General features: G+C 35.3%; 1 protein-coding gene across 1 annotated transcript in view; it reads left to right on the top strand.

The window, feature by feature from the left end:
- Cad74A (cadherin 74A) overlaps nucleotides 1-16,343 on the top strand; it is an 850,889-nt gene that overhangs the window by 106,135 nt on the left and 728,411 nt on the right. The window contains exons 8-9 of the mRNA XM_090396473.1: nucleotides 2,783-2,858; nucleotides 14,792-14,937. Coding sequence (XP_090252599.1) covers nucleotides 2,783-2,858; nucleotides 14,792-14,937 — 222 coding nt within the window. The remainder of the gene's footprint in view (nucleotides 1-2,782; nucleotides 2,859-14,791; nucleotides 14,938-16,343) is intronic.

Raw genomic sequence — 16,343 nt, 5'->3', positions numbered from 1 at the left:
CACTTGAAAACAACTGAATATCTCCCTGCAATCCATTTACAATGTTATTAATATAAAGGTTAAACAATACAGGTCCCAGTATACTCAACCTTGTGGGATCCCACTTGTAACTTTCTGCCTCCTTGATACTGCTTCCACATACACAACTCTTGGATACCAATCAGATAGCTAATCCCTCACTAATTTCTCCAAGATCTTAACAATTACTGATGAAACACAAACTTTGTGTTTGTGTTTCATCTGTAGTTGAAACACACTTGTAGCTGACACTTCTAGTCTGCTACAACCCTTATGCAGTGGCACTATCTTAACCTCCTTCCACTCCTTAGACACCTTTCCAATGGCCTTTCATTTAAAAGCCAGTCATTGGAGCTGTCTTTAGCAAATTCTCTCAAAGCCTTGGGCAAAATTCCATCCAGTCCTTCACACCAGAGTACTCGGTATTTGAAACCCTGGAACTTATAATCAACCGCCTTTCTTCTTGCACTTCTAAAACTCTAACCTGCATTTTCCATCTAATGTTAAAACCTACTTCTCTAGGATGAAATACCCCAATAAAGTGTTCATTGAACGACTCCACTATCCTTTGCATCAGTCACTCTATTTCCATTCTAATTCCAACAATGTGATTCTTCCACAATCATTTCTCCCCCTAATGACCACATAGCAGAAAATTCCGTAGGATTTTCTTTGGATCTCAGGGTACCTTCTCATATTCTAATTTTGTCTTCCTTACTATTCACTCTTGTATTATTTTCACTATACTGTTCATTCTCCTGAGTCTTATATTCTTCATGCATCTGCACACTTCATCCCTCTCCATATATCTCTTCCACAGCATCTTTATTACCTGCAGTTACCATTTGATATTGTTTGTCATGCACATTATACCAAATTGTGTGCTCCTCTACACTCATTAACTTGCTATTGTCGTGAACTTCCTTCATCAGTGCTTGGGAACTTCCCAAGAACTGATGATAACTCACCCTTCCAATTCCTCCCTCCATGGAACTACCCCAAGTTGATACTTAAGACTATTATAATCACCTGCCTTTTAATTGCACACATATATTCCATTCTCTTTGATACTTCTGCATGTCTCTTCATCATCCAAGTTAAAACCACATGATCGCTCTCTCCAGCTAGGGGCAAAGATGCAATCTCAGTTATAATCAGATCTTCTGATGTTTTGACAAAATCATAAACTCTTGAACCTGATGTTCCTTCTACTACATGCTGTCTAAGACATTTGTTCCTGAAGAATTCCAGAAACTCCATTCCCTTACTACAACATGCTATTTCCTCTTCCTAATTTATACTGCTGTAGTTAAAACTCTCATAACATTCATTCTTTTTGCACCCGCCATACTCAACTGCCTAAATATCAAATATTTTCTGCTCTTCACCCTCTATGCTCCCTTGCTTGTAACCACACCCCAGTAAATATCCTGTCCTGCCCATGTCTACCTCACATCATATGCTTTCAAAACCATTACTGCCAATGCCTTCCAAATCCTCCCCTCTGAGAGGACATAAATCATCACTTATGCATGACTCCACCACTGCATTTTTTCTTCATATCCTTTTGAAAAATGCCATACCCTGGTACTTTTATTCCTGTCAGTTTATCATCATCTGTCAACTGTGTCTCAGAGATCCCACTAATCTTTGAAGGCTGATGATATCAGTGTCACCAATTAATCTCCTTTATTCCAGATACTCCTGGCATTAGTATAAAGAAACAAGGCATTGTCACTGTTTCTGTACCTATCATTATCCCTCCAGTCTCCACTGGATTCATCATTACCTTATGCATCCCCCCCTTCTCCCAAGTGCCTATTCCTACAAGAGGCCATCCCAGCTACCACCTACCCTAATAATTCTAAGAATTATCTACATGTTAGCACAAGAAAAGTATTTTATATACTGCCAGATATTTTAGTTTGAAAATAACAAACTATTATCAATGGCTTGACAGAAAACAATTTTTACAAGATAGAATACAAACAATTGATCATACAAAATTAGAACAAGTCATCATTTCATTGAAGAAAGGTAAACATAAGAGTGTGGAATAAATTACATATATAAATTTACAATGTCATACAAAAAACTTAATTTATAAAATTGTACTAAAGATATCATTAGACAGATGTAGTATCTAGAAGGGCTTAATAAAAATAACTAAATAAATAATAATAATTAATGTGTTATTCAGGTCAAACATTCCCACATTAATAACACATTAATTATAATTATTATTTATTTTTATTTTTATTTATTTATTTTTTTAAATTCAAGCATTACCAAAATACTCAAACATTTTTTTATAAATTTTCTTATAAATTTTTTTATAAATGGCACCTCTGGTATAGAAATTTTCTATACCAGGGGTGCCATTTCAGAATACAGAAAATTGGCTATATCTTATTGATTTGCATTTTAGGGGAGCAACAAAAAATTTTCAGAAAGTTCGCATTATACAGCTATTTTTGTATCATGACTGTGAAATGAAAGTCCTTCTGAGTTTTGGACAGAATGTTTCACTTATTCACTGAATATTCGTTTAAATATTTACTGCAATGTCATTTAAAAGTGATTCCTCTTGTTATGATGATAATCACAATATAGTATTTAACACTGCTTTAATTTTTTTGTCTCTAAATATTAAATTATCTATTAGGTATTCAAGTTTGCAGAAATAACCTGTACAGGTGAGTTTTCACTGCATAATGAAATTTTCAATCTGATTTATTTTTTAGCTTTTTTCTTTTTCTTTTAGGGAACATCTATTTTAACTTTATCTGTACGTGATGGGGATGCAGGAGATCCAAGACCTCTCATTATTATGATACAGGGTATGAGAAATTACAATTTGAATCTTAAATTTTTTTTAAAATTGATATTGTGAATGCTTATGAATGAAGTTATGGGAAATGCAATGATATTTCTATGTGAAATAATCACTGTGTGCAACAGATTTCATATGTGAATATAATGCATTAAGCAGCTTGCCTGGTTGGCTAGATGGATACATTATCCACTCTCCAATCAATAGGCCAATAGGCTATGGATCTGTTAATGTCTTTATGTTACAGATGAACTTCATTGATCAGTTTGAAATAATTAGATAGCTAATCTTTCAGAGAGGAAGAGTATTTTTACCCCTATGCACTGTTATAGTAAGTGCAGTTTTGTTTAAATTTTTTTCATTTATAGGTCACTACAATTATCATATATATATACAGGGTGTTCGGGATAAATTTGACATATTTATAATTAATTATATTTTTCCGTAAGTTACATGTATTAACACACACTTCTCTTCATTTAAAAGTTTGGACCCTTCTTCATTCACATACAAGATGTCAGAAAGGATGGATAGCTGGAACTCACCTGAATCATGGAAGAGAATAACTTGTATCATGATGATTCGTGCCCGCCATCAAAATAAGGATATTACGACTGCTGCCCAATGCTCCCTGAATACAGTAAAAACAATCAGGCATGAACTAGAGACTTGCAATGGTGACTACGAGGATGTAGCAAGAAGAAAGATCCCTAGCAGACGATCTGATTGCGTTCGTACAGCAGAATTCCTCGCAAATCTGCAGGAACAGGTGTTGAAGAACCCTGGCATTGGAATTCGGGCTTTGTTCGTGGAGTTGCTAACTGTAGTCAAGCCCTGGATAACAAGGGTAGCCAATGGTAGGCCGTATGTATGGCAGCAGGATTCGGCCCCTTGCCACACCTCTGGGAAAAGTCAAAAATGGTTGTCTGAAAATTTCTACGACTTCACCAGTCCAAATGTTTGGCCTCCAAACTCCCCAGACCTTAACCCCATGGATTATTTTGTATGGGGCGCAGTTGAAAAAGACACCAATCGCACTTCCAGTAATACAAAAGCCCAGTTAATGGATAAAATTAAAACAGTTTTTGCGGCCCTTCCCAGGGAGACTGTAGCATCAGCTTGTTCGAGGTTCCGAAGCAGAATTGAAGCTGTGATCGATACTAATGGTGGTTATTTTGAGTAAATCTTGTTGATAGTATTGTAATTAACTCTGCCTGTAATGTTTTTTTGTCAATTCATTAAATTTAATAGATACAAAGAAGATTTTCTTTTTCCTTACGAAACTGTCAAATTTATCCCGAACACCCTGTATATATATATATGAAATCTAAAAGAAATATAAGATTGGTACCTTATTCATAAAGTTTTGAGCTTGGGAATTGTAGCCACACCCGTGATAGAACTAGGGCCTCAGTTTATTTAATCACATTCTTAATTCCTCAGATCCTGTCGATGACCAATCCACTACACCAGTGCTTTCCAAACTTTTCATGTTGGTGATGCACTTTTTAGACAAACATAATTTTGTGGCACAGTAATTCAGTCTGATGTGCCTCTCATGGGTCACATGGCCAGATCGGATATAGTTTAAATATATGCTTTTGCAATTATATTTTGTATAACTTTTATACATTTACTGTCACTCATACTTGAATGAACTATAGAAAACTTCAACGAAAACGAAACTGATGGTGATGATTGCATGCAAGTCAGTATAGACTCAGGGAGGGGGTTCCGAGCAGTTGACCAAATATCTTCTTTAACGGTGCTAACTAAAAGTCGTACCGGTACTTTGCGAAATTGATTCCACTGTGGAAATTTCAGCGATTATTCTGTTTAACGCTTTATGTTCACGCGACACACCTTCACACTGCAGCTGACACACTAACTTGTCGCGACACACAGTTTGGGAAGCTCTGCACTACACACTTAGTAAACTGGGATAGATCTGAAATTATGTAGTTGCTATGATGAGCTTGAAAGAAATATCTTGGAATCAACAGAAATTGCACTGAACCCTTTCCACCTTGATGTTAACCTCTGCTACACCCTTTCTGATTTCTACATCTGTGCTATTCAGTTATGGCATATGCAAGACCATGACCTCTTTCACAAGGACAACAACACAGCTGGTCCAAGAATTCATTCAAATAATAGCAGTCCATTTGTAATTTAATACTATGGCAGCTGTACTCAAGTAATGTTTTTATGTATCTCTGATTTTTTTTCACTTCTGTGTTATTGCATCCAGTAAAGGGTTCTAGAAAAACAAAACTAGTAGTTCTTTTTTTTTAGAAATAAATAGTTTTTCTGTTTTGTCATTTGGCTATATAGTCATATAAGTTATTTTCAAAAAATATCCAACAGTCGTGTAGACCTAATCCATGAAATATATTTATTCTTTCATCACTTCCACACACACGAGAGGCAGCAGGGCCTATAACAAATTCCACCATTTATAGTTTTTCTGAGGTTTCTGATTACTACATTCTGTACAGAAATCACGTAAATGATAAAATATAGACACCTGTATTGACTTTCTGTTCTGTTTCCAGCTATATATATATGTGTGTGTGTGTGTGTGTGTGTGTGTGTGTGTGTGTGTGTGTGTATAGCTGAGAAACAGCATTACTAGATGTTGCTAATGGGGAATCAGTAGTGACTTGCAGCATTGAATTCTTCTGACATAAAAATGATTCTTCCATTTGTTTTATATATTAAGAAGATTACATCTTTCTGCAAATCTTACTTGTCATCTTGCAGTTCTCAATATAGGAAGAACATTTTCAAGACTGCTACAATTGAGTTATGCTATATTATTAGCAGAATATAATGTACTGTAGTGAAAAAGTGCTCTAGTTGACTCTCACTATAGTGAACTTGTAGGGACTAAAGGAAAGTTTGTTATAGTACAGAAGTGGCCAAATCCTGGCTGTTCACTGCAGTTCTCAAGGTAGTTTTGATTTTTGTTGTTAATCTTCCTTCCTTCCTGATTTATGCTTGTATGTAGACCCACACTTTACCAGGTAGGTTTTTGAAACCAAATCTGATGGAATAGGTTGGTTACTCCATATTCCTGAAGTTTTCTATGTCTGTATATTGCATGTGTTCTTCCAGCCAGTTTGCCTGTTTTTGAGGGATAAAAAAACCTGAATTTCTGGGGAAAAAACCATCTCCATATGAGATCCACTAACTTACCATTTGATTCAAAACACCTGATAAAGGTTCCTTTAATCATAGACAGAATTTGAACCTGTGGCTTTCCAGCCAAAGGGTTTGCCTATACCAGCTTGGCAATGGAGGCTTCATGTTTACTAAAACATGTCATACTTATGACATTTTCTGCATTACAAACACTGATGGATTATATCATGGGCAATGCAAAAAGTACATATGTTAAAAATTGGTTTAAAATGTGAACTAGTTACTTTTTTCAGCCTTTGAAGTGAAAGTTACACAATCTCTTAGTTCTTTAAAATGACTGAACAAAATATAAGAAATAGAAATATGAAGAAGACAATAGAGTTTTTAAGCAGGAAGTGGAAGAATATTTTGCTTTATTTTAAGGATAAGAAACCTGTGTGTCTTCTATCACATGACAGTGAGTACAAACTATACTTTCAACCATCTGTAAGAAAGTGGACTTATTTTCTGAAGCTAGTTTTGTTGTTGCAAGAATGTGTCTCATGCTCGACTTCCCTATATTAGTAGAGAATTTGTAAAGAAGAATATCACCAATGTTATTGTAATTAGTGCTGCAGATAATTTTGCAAAAGCTTTTGATAGAGTACCTCATGATAAGTTGACAGTCAAACTAGAGCAGATGGGGTTGGATATTAGATTAGTGCATTGGATTGGAGACTGGCTATCTGATAGGTATCAACAAGTTCTGTATGGGGGTGCGATATCCAGGAAAAGAAAAGTCACTAGCAGAGTGCCTCAGGAGGTCTGTTTTAAGGCCATTACTGTTTAGCTTGTATATTAATGATATTGGAGAAGATTTGGATGGAGATATTCAGTTGTTTGCAGATGATGCAAAGTTGGGACGAACCATAAAGAGTAGTGAAGATGTTGTGGCCTTGCAAGAAGACTTGAATAAATTGAGTGATTGGGCACAGAAATGGGGATGTGAGTTCAATGTTGCAAAATGTAAGGTTTTAAAATTTGGAAAACAAAGATGGGATGCAGAATTTATGCTTGGTGAGAATATATTGTTGGAAGTAGAGGAAATAAGAGATCTGGGAGTGATAGTGGATAAGGATCTAAAATTTAGGGGACACATAGCCAAAATTGTGAAGACAACACAAAGACTTCTGGGAATGATGAGGAAGACACTGATGTGTAGAAGTAGGGAGATTCTTGTTCCATTGTATAAGGCTTTGATTAGGCCACACATGGACTATTGTGCCCAGATTTGGTCACCTGGTTTTCAGAAGGATGAAGAGATGTTGGAAAGGGTGCAAAGGCGACTGACTAAGGTAGTTTCTGACCTCTGGAATGTCGAGTATGAGGAAAGATTGAAAAGATGTAATTTGCAGAGTCTAGTGGAGAGAAGGAAGAGGGGAGATTTGATAGAGACCTACAAGTTGGTAAGGGGTTGTTATAGGATCAATGGTGGAGAAGTTCTACAGAGAATAGTGGAGATCAGGGGAGAACCAGAGGTCATACCTGGAAACTGTATAAAGAGGGTGTGAGTAGGGGAGTGAGAGGCAGGTTTTTTTCGTGCAGAGTTGTGAATGACTGGAATGCCTTGCCTGAGAGTGTGGTGTCTGCAAGGAGTTTGAATGTGTTTAAGACCCGGTATGATGAGATGTGTGTGAGATAAAAGGACCTCCTAGATGAGTCTGACTCCATGAGGTCTTGTTTTAATAATAATAATAATAATAATAATAATAATACAAAGTTGTTGTTGAAACAACAATAAATACAGTGTATTTCTATTTCCCACCACACTACAGAGAGACTTATTTCCCAAGTCAGTGCTAAAATTGCACGTTTGTTACATATTGATTTGAAGGTTTGTGTTGTATTCGGTGGTCCTCGTCAAATCCACAGGTATTCAAGATAACTCACAGGTAGTGATATTTTTTCATTTTAATGCAGTCAGAGAACCATTAAGAAGCAAAGCCAGATACCTGGGAGGAGACCTCATCATTGCTTTTAAGGAATGCAGAGAACCAAATGGGGGTTCTGACGTAATGTCCAGTCCTCACATGATGCTTCCCGTTAATAGATGTACGCTGGTTATTGAACGAAGCATGATGTGTTGACATTTAGGGAATTAGCCACCAAATTTGTGCTCTCTATTGGCTTAAACCAGAAATAAACACAGTAGTGCAACAGGATGAAATTACATGGCATCTGGTACATCATCCAGATGTACCAAATGTTTTTGTCAAGAAAACAGTGAGCACTTTGTTTAACCTGATTAAACAAGATTAAAGAGTGAAACATCAGCTGCTGGAACAAGCTCATACTCGGCATCTAGAAGAATTGTAAACAGGAACCATCAACATGATAAGCATCAATGGGAAGGGAATCAAACTTGTAGAACTGGAAAAGTACCACATATACATAATTGGCATTACTGAGAAAAAGAAGACTAAAGCAGGTGATATCCTAATAAATAATAAGTATAGAATAAATACTATATTTGAGCAATAATGATCAAAGAAAGGAAGGAGCAGTGATATTATTCGACACAAACATGAAAATAAACTTATTGATTAGAAGGCAAGGCAGTTTCAACTCAAGTTATATGGGCAGACTTAAAAATGAGGAAAGAAACAATCAGACTAATTTGTGTCTGTGGTCCTAATTATTATTATTATTATGTGACACCTCCAGGTGTCACATAATAATAATTATTAAACATAATAATATAATTAAACATAATAAGACTCATCGAGGGAGGGTACCTACTCTACAATTCTCTGTCTCCACCACTCTTAATCCACCAAGTACACCAATGCCATCTAACACCTGCCACCACTAGTATTTTTGCAGACAATGCCCGCAGCAGGATTTGAGCCAGCAGCCTTTTGACTGGAGAGCAGATACGCTAACCACATTCAACCATGCTGGCTATGGTTAAGGAAGAAGTGGAAGAAATTTGTCGGGTCATTAAATATGTAGCTGACATACAGACAATAGAAAAAATGGTCCAGGTTTAGATCAGGCATACATAAACATTTTGGGAAAACTTGGAGAAAAGGTAAAGGCTAATAATCATGATAAGTACCTTCTGGATTTTTACTTGGGATACAGACTAGTCATTACTAACACCACCTGCCAAAAAATAAGGATGTTGGAAGGTGATGTTAGTAATATGCACAAGTTCATGGTAAAATTACTTACTTGCAAACAAAGAAAGTAATTTTACCATGAACTTGTTCATAGTTGCACAAAGTTTGTAGCTGAAGTTACTTTGTGCAACTTTGTTTGCTTACACTTGGATAAAGGATTAAACCAAGAATATAATTTCTTGGTATATTTAATTTATAGTATAACCAAGTGGAAAAAATTTCAACATCTATCTCTAATCCAGAGTATTTTAGTAATAAGTTATGACACCTTTTGGCTACTTGTATATGGAAATTTGACTTCTGCATTACTTCAACTTTGGTATTACATCAGAGTATGCCTTCCATTGATGAGACCTCAATAAACTTCTGTGTCTGGCTTCCACTGATGACATCTCAGATTTTGGCAAGATAAAAAAGACAAAAAAAGGAACTACATCTAAATGAAAAAGAAGTAATAAAAAATATTAAGATGGAGAAGGTTGCAGATCGGCAAATGAAAACTCTTCATACTCGGAAGAGTTTATGGACTACGAAGAACCATTTCATGCTAATAAAGGGAATGTCAGAGATACAATTAAAGCACATATAAAGTTTACTGATTCAAAGTTTTCTCAGTACAGTTATCATCTACACAAAAAAGAAAATAACTAGCTTCCAAATCAAGAATGGCAGGCATTAAATTGAAATAATGGAAAGCAACTGGGAAAACACTGGAAAACAGTTTACAAGAATCAGATCACAGAATTGCTCCTTCACAAATTGAAGATCTCACCAGATTCATTCAAAATCTAGAAGTTAAAGAGAGATTTTAAAGACAGCATCTCCTTTCTGCATTGCCTCATTAAATGTACGAATATTCCATAGGTGAATTAAACAAAATGCTATATGGAAACTTATGCTACACCATAATATCAGGTTTTTGTTTCTCCAAGAAACATACTTCTGCAGATATGAAGATATAAAAAATTTAACAGATAGATATTCTCTTCTTTCTTCTTGGAGCTTTGTAAGATTTAACTGGGCTGAGTTTAGTTCTTATTCTTGCTTACCTCCTTTGGTCATTCTGTAATATTTAAAGGGATGCAGAAGGGAGAACCTTGACAATAGACTAGAAATACTTTGGATGTGTAATAAGGCCTATAAATGTTTATGCCCCATCCAATGGAACAGTTAGACGAAAATTCTTCCAGGAATTTTCGTCTAACTCCATATAGATATTTAGTTACCAAATATCTATATGGTGCCAACTACATCATAGCAGCTGGAGACTAGAATTCTATTGAAAACCCCACATTAGACAAAATAGGTGGACATTCTAGGAGTGGTAAAGTGGGATATGCACAGTTAAAAACATGTCTTGAGAATGCTCAACTAGTAGACATATGGAGGATTTGCAATCCTAATCTCCAGGCTTACATGTACATTAATCAAGGTATTGGTCTTAATCGAATTCATATCTCTTCTTCCCTTATAAATAGAATAATTGGAATAAAACATCTTGATATCAACATGTCAGATCATAATCCAGTTCTACTTAAGTTCCACTGCATGGAACAAGTAGAGATCAGTTCTCACCATGAAGACTTCCACCAAATTTTCTGTTGATCTTTTCAATCAAATTCCAGATCCTCTGTTCAAATTGGAATAATGTTACCTGGATTGGGACATGTGATTAGAATTCAAAGAAGCACTAGAACAGAATATGATGGAATGGGGAAAGGAACATGCCTTCCTCAACAGAAGATCTGTATAAAGAGAAAAGCTGGTTTGTAACAAACCAATGCAATGGTACAGAATGTAGCACATCATTAGAAACATTAACATAGAGATAGAAGTGGAAAAACAGAAACAAGTAGAAGAAAGAAATTTTAAAATAAGAATGCAGCAGCACTTAGCAGATTGCCCTTCAGCTACATTCTTCTATTGACTGTTAACTAAATTCACCAAAGAAAGGACTATCACTTAAATCTGCGTTGATAGTGAAGACATGTCCACCGCTCAATTCATCCTTGACGCCTTTCAAAACACTACAAAAATCTGTTTGAAGACAATAGTACTGTGGAAAATTATAACTCTTGGAGCATTAATGGCTTTCCTATTCATATCCAAGATGGGCTAGACAGGTCCATTACAGCATCTGAAGTTACTACAACCTAAATAAGGCCAGTGAAGAAAATCTTTAGGACCTGATGTTCTAGGGATAGAACTTTACTGCGAGGCCTGAGATTTTATTCTTCCTATTCTAGTTATACTATTTCATTCTTTTCTCTCATTAGGACACATAGCAAGTGAATTTGTAGCAAGCCATGCCATCTCCTCATTCCAAAACTTAATAGAGATCACACCTTAATGAGCAACTGGAGACCTATATCTCTATCTAATACTGACTACAAGATATTTTTCCACATTATCAATAACAGGCTCAAAGTGGGAATGAGATACATAATTAAAAGCACACAGGTGTACGGAGTTCCAGACCGAGTAGTAGAATTTAATATATTTCTGCTACGTGATCTAATCCACTTAGTTAGTACGAAAAAGCATTCAATGGCAGTGCTATCAGTAGACCTTACTCGAGCATTTCATGATGTCTGACATCCTTTTCTGATCCACATCTTCCATTTTATTAGTGTAGGTAAAAAGCGCTGCTGTCCATTATCAAAGGAGTCTATGCCAAATCAATTATTCACCTCCTAGTTAATGAATTCCTGGCAGACCCAGTCAAAATTCAAAAAGGAGTCAAGCAAGGTTGCCCTCTTAGATCACCCACTGCTCTTTGTATTTCTTCTTGAACCATTCTTACAGGAAATTGATAATACACATGCTGTGCGAGGAATAACTGTTCATCTGACTATGAAGGAAAATAAGGTATGAGCATATGCCAATGATGTAGTGGAAACTTTGACGGATAATGATTCCATATATATCTTTTTTGGTATTTTGGAAAAATTCATCAAGATCAGTGGATTAAATACTAATGCTGAGAAGACAAAATTAAACGTTTTTGGAAAGTGGGATCTGGAGGCATTCCTTTTAGACTAACCCACTATGAGAGAACCCCTCATTATACTTGGAATTCCCTTCTCCACTTACCCCATATTACCAGTTCAAGAACTTATATACAAAAACTTTGAAACCTTAGAAGACTGGAAAATAGGGCCACTTTTCTTTTCTTCTAATGCCATAGTGCTGAAAGCCATAATCTTTCCTGCTCAGTTGTACATAATAAATATTGCAGACATCACAGAATCTGAAGAAAAGCAATTATATAGTAAGCCTGTGAAATTTTTTTTGGTCCAGCTGATTCCAAAAAGTTAAAAAGGAATTTCTTCAACTATTAACCACCGTACCGGCCATTACAGATCAAATGTGCATCCTCATACACTTTGTATCCATCATATATTTCAATGTAATATCAATGGTATTACAATTTTAGTATGTACTTCACATCCATGATAACCTTGACGTCTATAGATGTATTGGCCGGTAGCATGGTTAAAGAAGCATGGAGGATTTGGGCTTCCAGTCTTTCTACTATTTAAGAAATACAGCTTAAAAAATCCATAAAATATTGCAGATCAATCACACATATGCAGACCTTCTCATGTACTACTTGGAGTAAATGACTTCTCATGTACTACTTTCCCTGTTTGGAGTAAATGATTAGGAAGGTCCAAAAGCTGAGATTTTCCTGAATACTGCACCACTCTACTTAACTCTAAGACTTCTACAACACTCTGGCATTGACATTCTTTCTATTAAAAAAGTAATATTTGGTATAAAGAAATCTTTAATCTCTTTCACTGCAAACTTCCACAGTTGGGTACTGACAACAGCACTTTGTTTCATAACTCATTGAAGTTCCAAGGATACACTAACAGGCAGGATCTTACTTGGAGAATTGCATGTGGCCACCTTCCAGTGAATATCATCAAATGGAGGTACTTTATCAGAGATACAATCTGTGACATCTGTTACCAATTGGAAACAGTAGAACATGCATTCTACTGTTGTCCTCTTGCCATGCCTATTCGGAACAGATTATGCAATGTGCTGGGCATTCCATTACTTACAACAGAACAGGTTATTTTTTTACAATACCCACCACCTGTCAAAAATAGAAAGAGAATTTAGATTTTTATAATTAATGATTTAAAATACCATTTATGGAAGGTTAGAAAGAAACATGGATTGAAAACCAGCAATATGACATCCAAATGCATTATAGTATTGTATTGTGGAAATTTTATTGTTTAGTCAGACCATTTTTGTAATTAGAAAGAAGCATTCTAGGAGATATCAAATTTTTGACTGGATGGTGTAGGCCACCCATATTATGCAATGTTCACCAGGGGGAAATAAAATTCTGTCTATTCTTGCTATGAGAGGTTTTTTAAATAGTTCCCCTCTTAATTCAATGTAGTCTTATAGTCAATTGCAGGGATGACTGGAAAGCAATCCTAGGCAGAGAAGGCCAACTCAAGGTGGTTAACTCAGATAAGGCTAACCACCTGGGTATCAGTCATCTTTGCGCTTTAGTTTCAATTGGTCTTTTGGTTTTTCATCTATATAAGATTGGTGAAAAAAGGAAAACTGATAGCCTTTAGCTATATGATGATATAAAAGAGCTGAGGCCTTTTCTCTATATCTCATACTATCTGTCTTTTCTTTCTTCTAAGATTATCAGGCTCTCCTGCATGCCTATACTAACTACTCTAGGCCTATGATGAGCAACACTTTACTTTTTTCACCTCAATAAAGGTTGAAACCGGTCTAGGTAGCGACCCTTCATATATCCTTTCTTTTTTTATACTGTGTTAATATGGTTATTTTGTGTTTATACTGTGTTAATACGGTTATTTTGTGTTTACACTGTGTGTTAATACGGTTATATGAAACATCGCTACCTACACCGGTTTCAACCTTTATTGAGGTGAAAATAGTAAAAATCGAATATCCTTTCGGACATGTATAATGCATAGCATTATACATGTCCGAAAGGATATTCAATTTGCATTATGGGATACTAAGGCAAGTAATGTGAAGTCATTAGCCTCTATATATGAGTTGCCAAGTCCTGATGTTATTTCACGTTCAGATTTTGTTTGCTTACACTTGGATAAAGAATTAAACTAAGAATGTAATTTCTTGGCATCATTACTTTGCAGAAGTATAGCACTGAATGGCTTCAGTTTTGCATAATAAGAAATTATAGTGGTAGATATTATGGATTCATCCACATTTTATAACCATTTATAGAAAGAAACTTAAAAATTTCTAAAAAGCCTGATGAGAATATATATATACCTTCTGCATCAGAGTTGCCTAGTCTTCATTATTTAAAAGACACCTTCTGCATCAGAGTTGCCTAGTCTTCATTATTTAAAAGACACCTTCTGCCCAGGAGCCCATTTTGAAACTTAAGTTTCTTTATATATTTGGCTAAAAAATATGGATGGGTCCATAATATTTTACACTTTAATATCTTACATATGCCAAATTGGTCTTTTGGCTCTATACTTTTGTAATGTGCTTATTTTTTCTTGTGTTTATACTGTGTTAATACAATTATAACCATATTAACACTTGCATTCACCACTGCATTATGAAAACTAATATTATGTATTCTTTTCAGATGCAAAACACTATTTCCAGTTAGGTCAAAGTTATAATAATGATAATGGGATGCATTCTGTTGTTTTGGAAACATCATCTACTTCACTAGATAGAGAAGATCCTGATATTCTTAATAATGGAGGGTTATATATTTTCCAGATTAAGGTGAGGAAAAGATATTCTTCTTTTTTAATATGAAACAATATATCTATTAACAAACTGAATTTGATTCTACATTTTCTTCCCATAATTTTTTCATTAGAAAATAGTAAGCTTACACTTACCATACTATAGCACACCACCCCATCTTATCTGCCATGCTTCTGTTTTTAAAGTCTTGTCCTAGTCAGCTAGTAGATTGGTCCAGGAATGGTATAACAACGAAATTTTTAAAACATTCAGTGATAATAAACTATAAGATGTTTATCTTTAGTTTCATTAAATTTATAAGTAATTAGTATTAATTGCTTATTAATTTAATGTGTGATATTAATTTGTTAGCATTTTTGTAAAGTCGGTTGATAGTTTAATTTTGTTAGCTATTTATTTATTACTTATGTTTTCTGTTTTATGAATTTGTGATTATTATTTTGAGGTTATTTTCCCCTACCTCCATGGAGTCAAAGACTCACCATGGGAGGTTCCTCTGACATACACACAGCTCATCATACTCTGCCTTAAATGTTCACAGAAACTACAAACAGCACACTCTCAGGCAGTGCATTAAAATCATTCACTTCTCACTCCTTTTCCCATACCCTCCTTCCAACTTCCAGAAATGACCTCTTATTCCCCTCCCCCCCCCAATATTCTATCAAAAATCTCTTCAACATCAATTTGATAAGAACCCTCTTACCAACTTATATATCTTTACTATATCAACCCATCTCCTCCTATCCACTAGACTGTAAATTGCACCTTTTCAACTTTTCTTCATACTCAACATTCCAGAAACTACCTTAATCAGTTACATCTGAACCCTTTCCAATATCTCTTCATCCTCTTGAAAACCAGGTGAAAAAATTTGTGCACAGTAGTCCATATTTGTTCCTAATCAAGGCCGTACAGTGGAACCATACATCTATATCCATATGATGTGTAAATTCTACATACTATCTTTGTAGAGTTTACACTTCATGCATATATATTATTAAATATAGTATTAAAGGGTTTTAAAGTTAGACTCTACACTTTGCAACACTGAACTGGTAACTCTACTTGTGTGCCCAATATATTCAAGTTCTCTTGTAAACCTACATGTGCTCTTCCCAACTTCACATCATCTGCAACCAAAGGAATATCCCCATTCAAACCTTACCCAGTATCATTAACATAAAAGATTAAAATCCAATTGCCCTGAAACGGATCCTTGATGCACACCATCAGTGACTTTCCTCTTCTGGGATATTGCTCTCCCAAACAAAACTTGCTGATATATGTTAGAGAGACAGGCTTCATTCTATTGCACTAATCTAATACCCAACTTTATCCATTCTAATTTCATTGTCACCTTATCATGTAGCAGTCAATCAAAAGCCTTCGTAAAATCCTAAATATAACACTGTATGTCC

The sequence above is a fragment of the Typopeltis vanoorti genome, chromosome 8, assembly GCF_054136105.1.
Source record: "Typopeltis vanoorti isolate ZY-2024b chromosome 8, IOZ_Tvanoo_1.0, whole genome shotgun sequence".
NCBI classification, from domain to species: Eukaryota; Metazoa; Arthropoda; class Arachnida; order Uropygi; family Thelyphonidae; genus Typopeltis; species Typopeltis vanoorti.
Note: the sequence above shows the minus strand (reverse complement) of the source record. Positions and strands in the feature narration are given on the sequence as shown.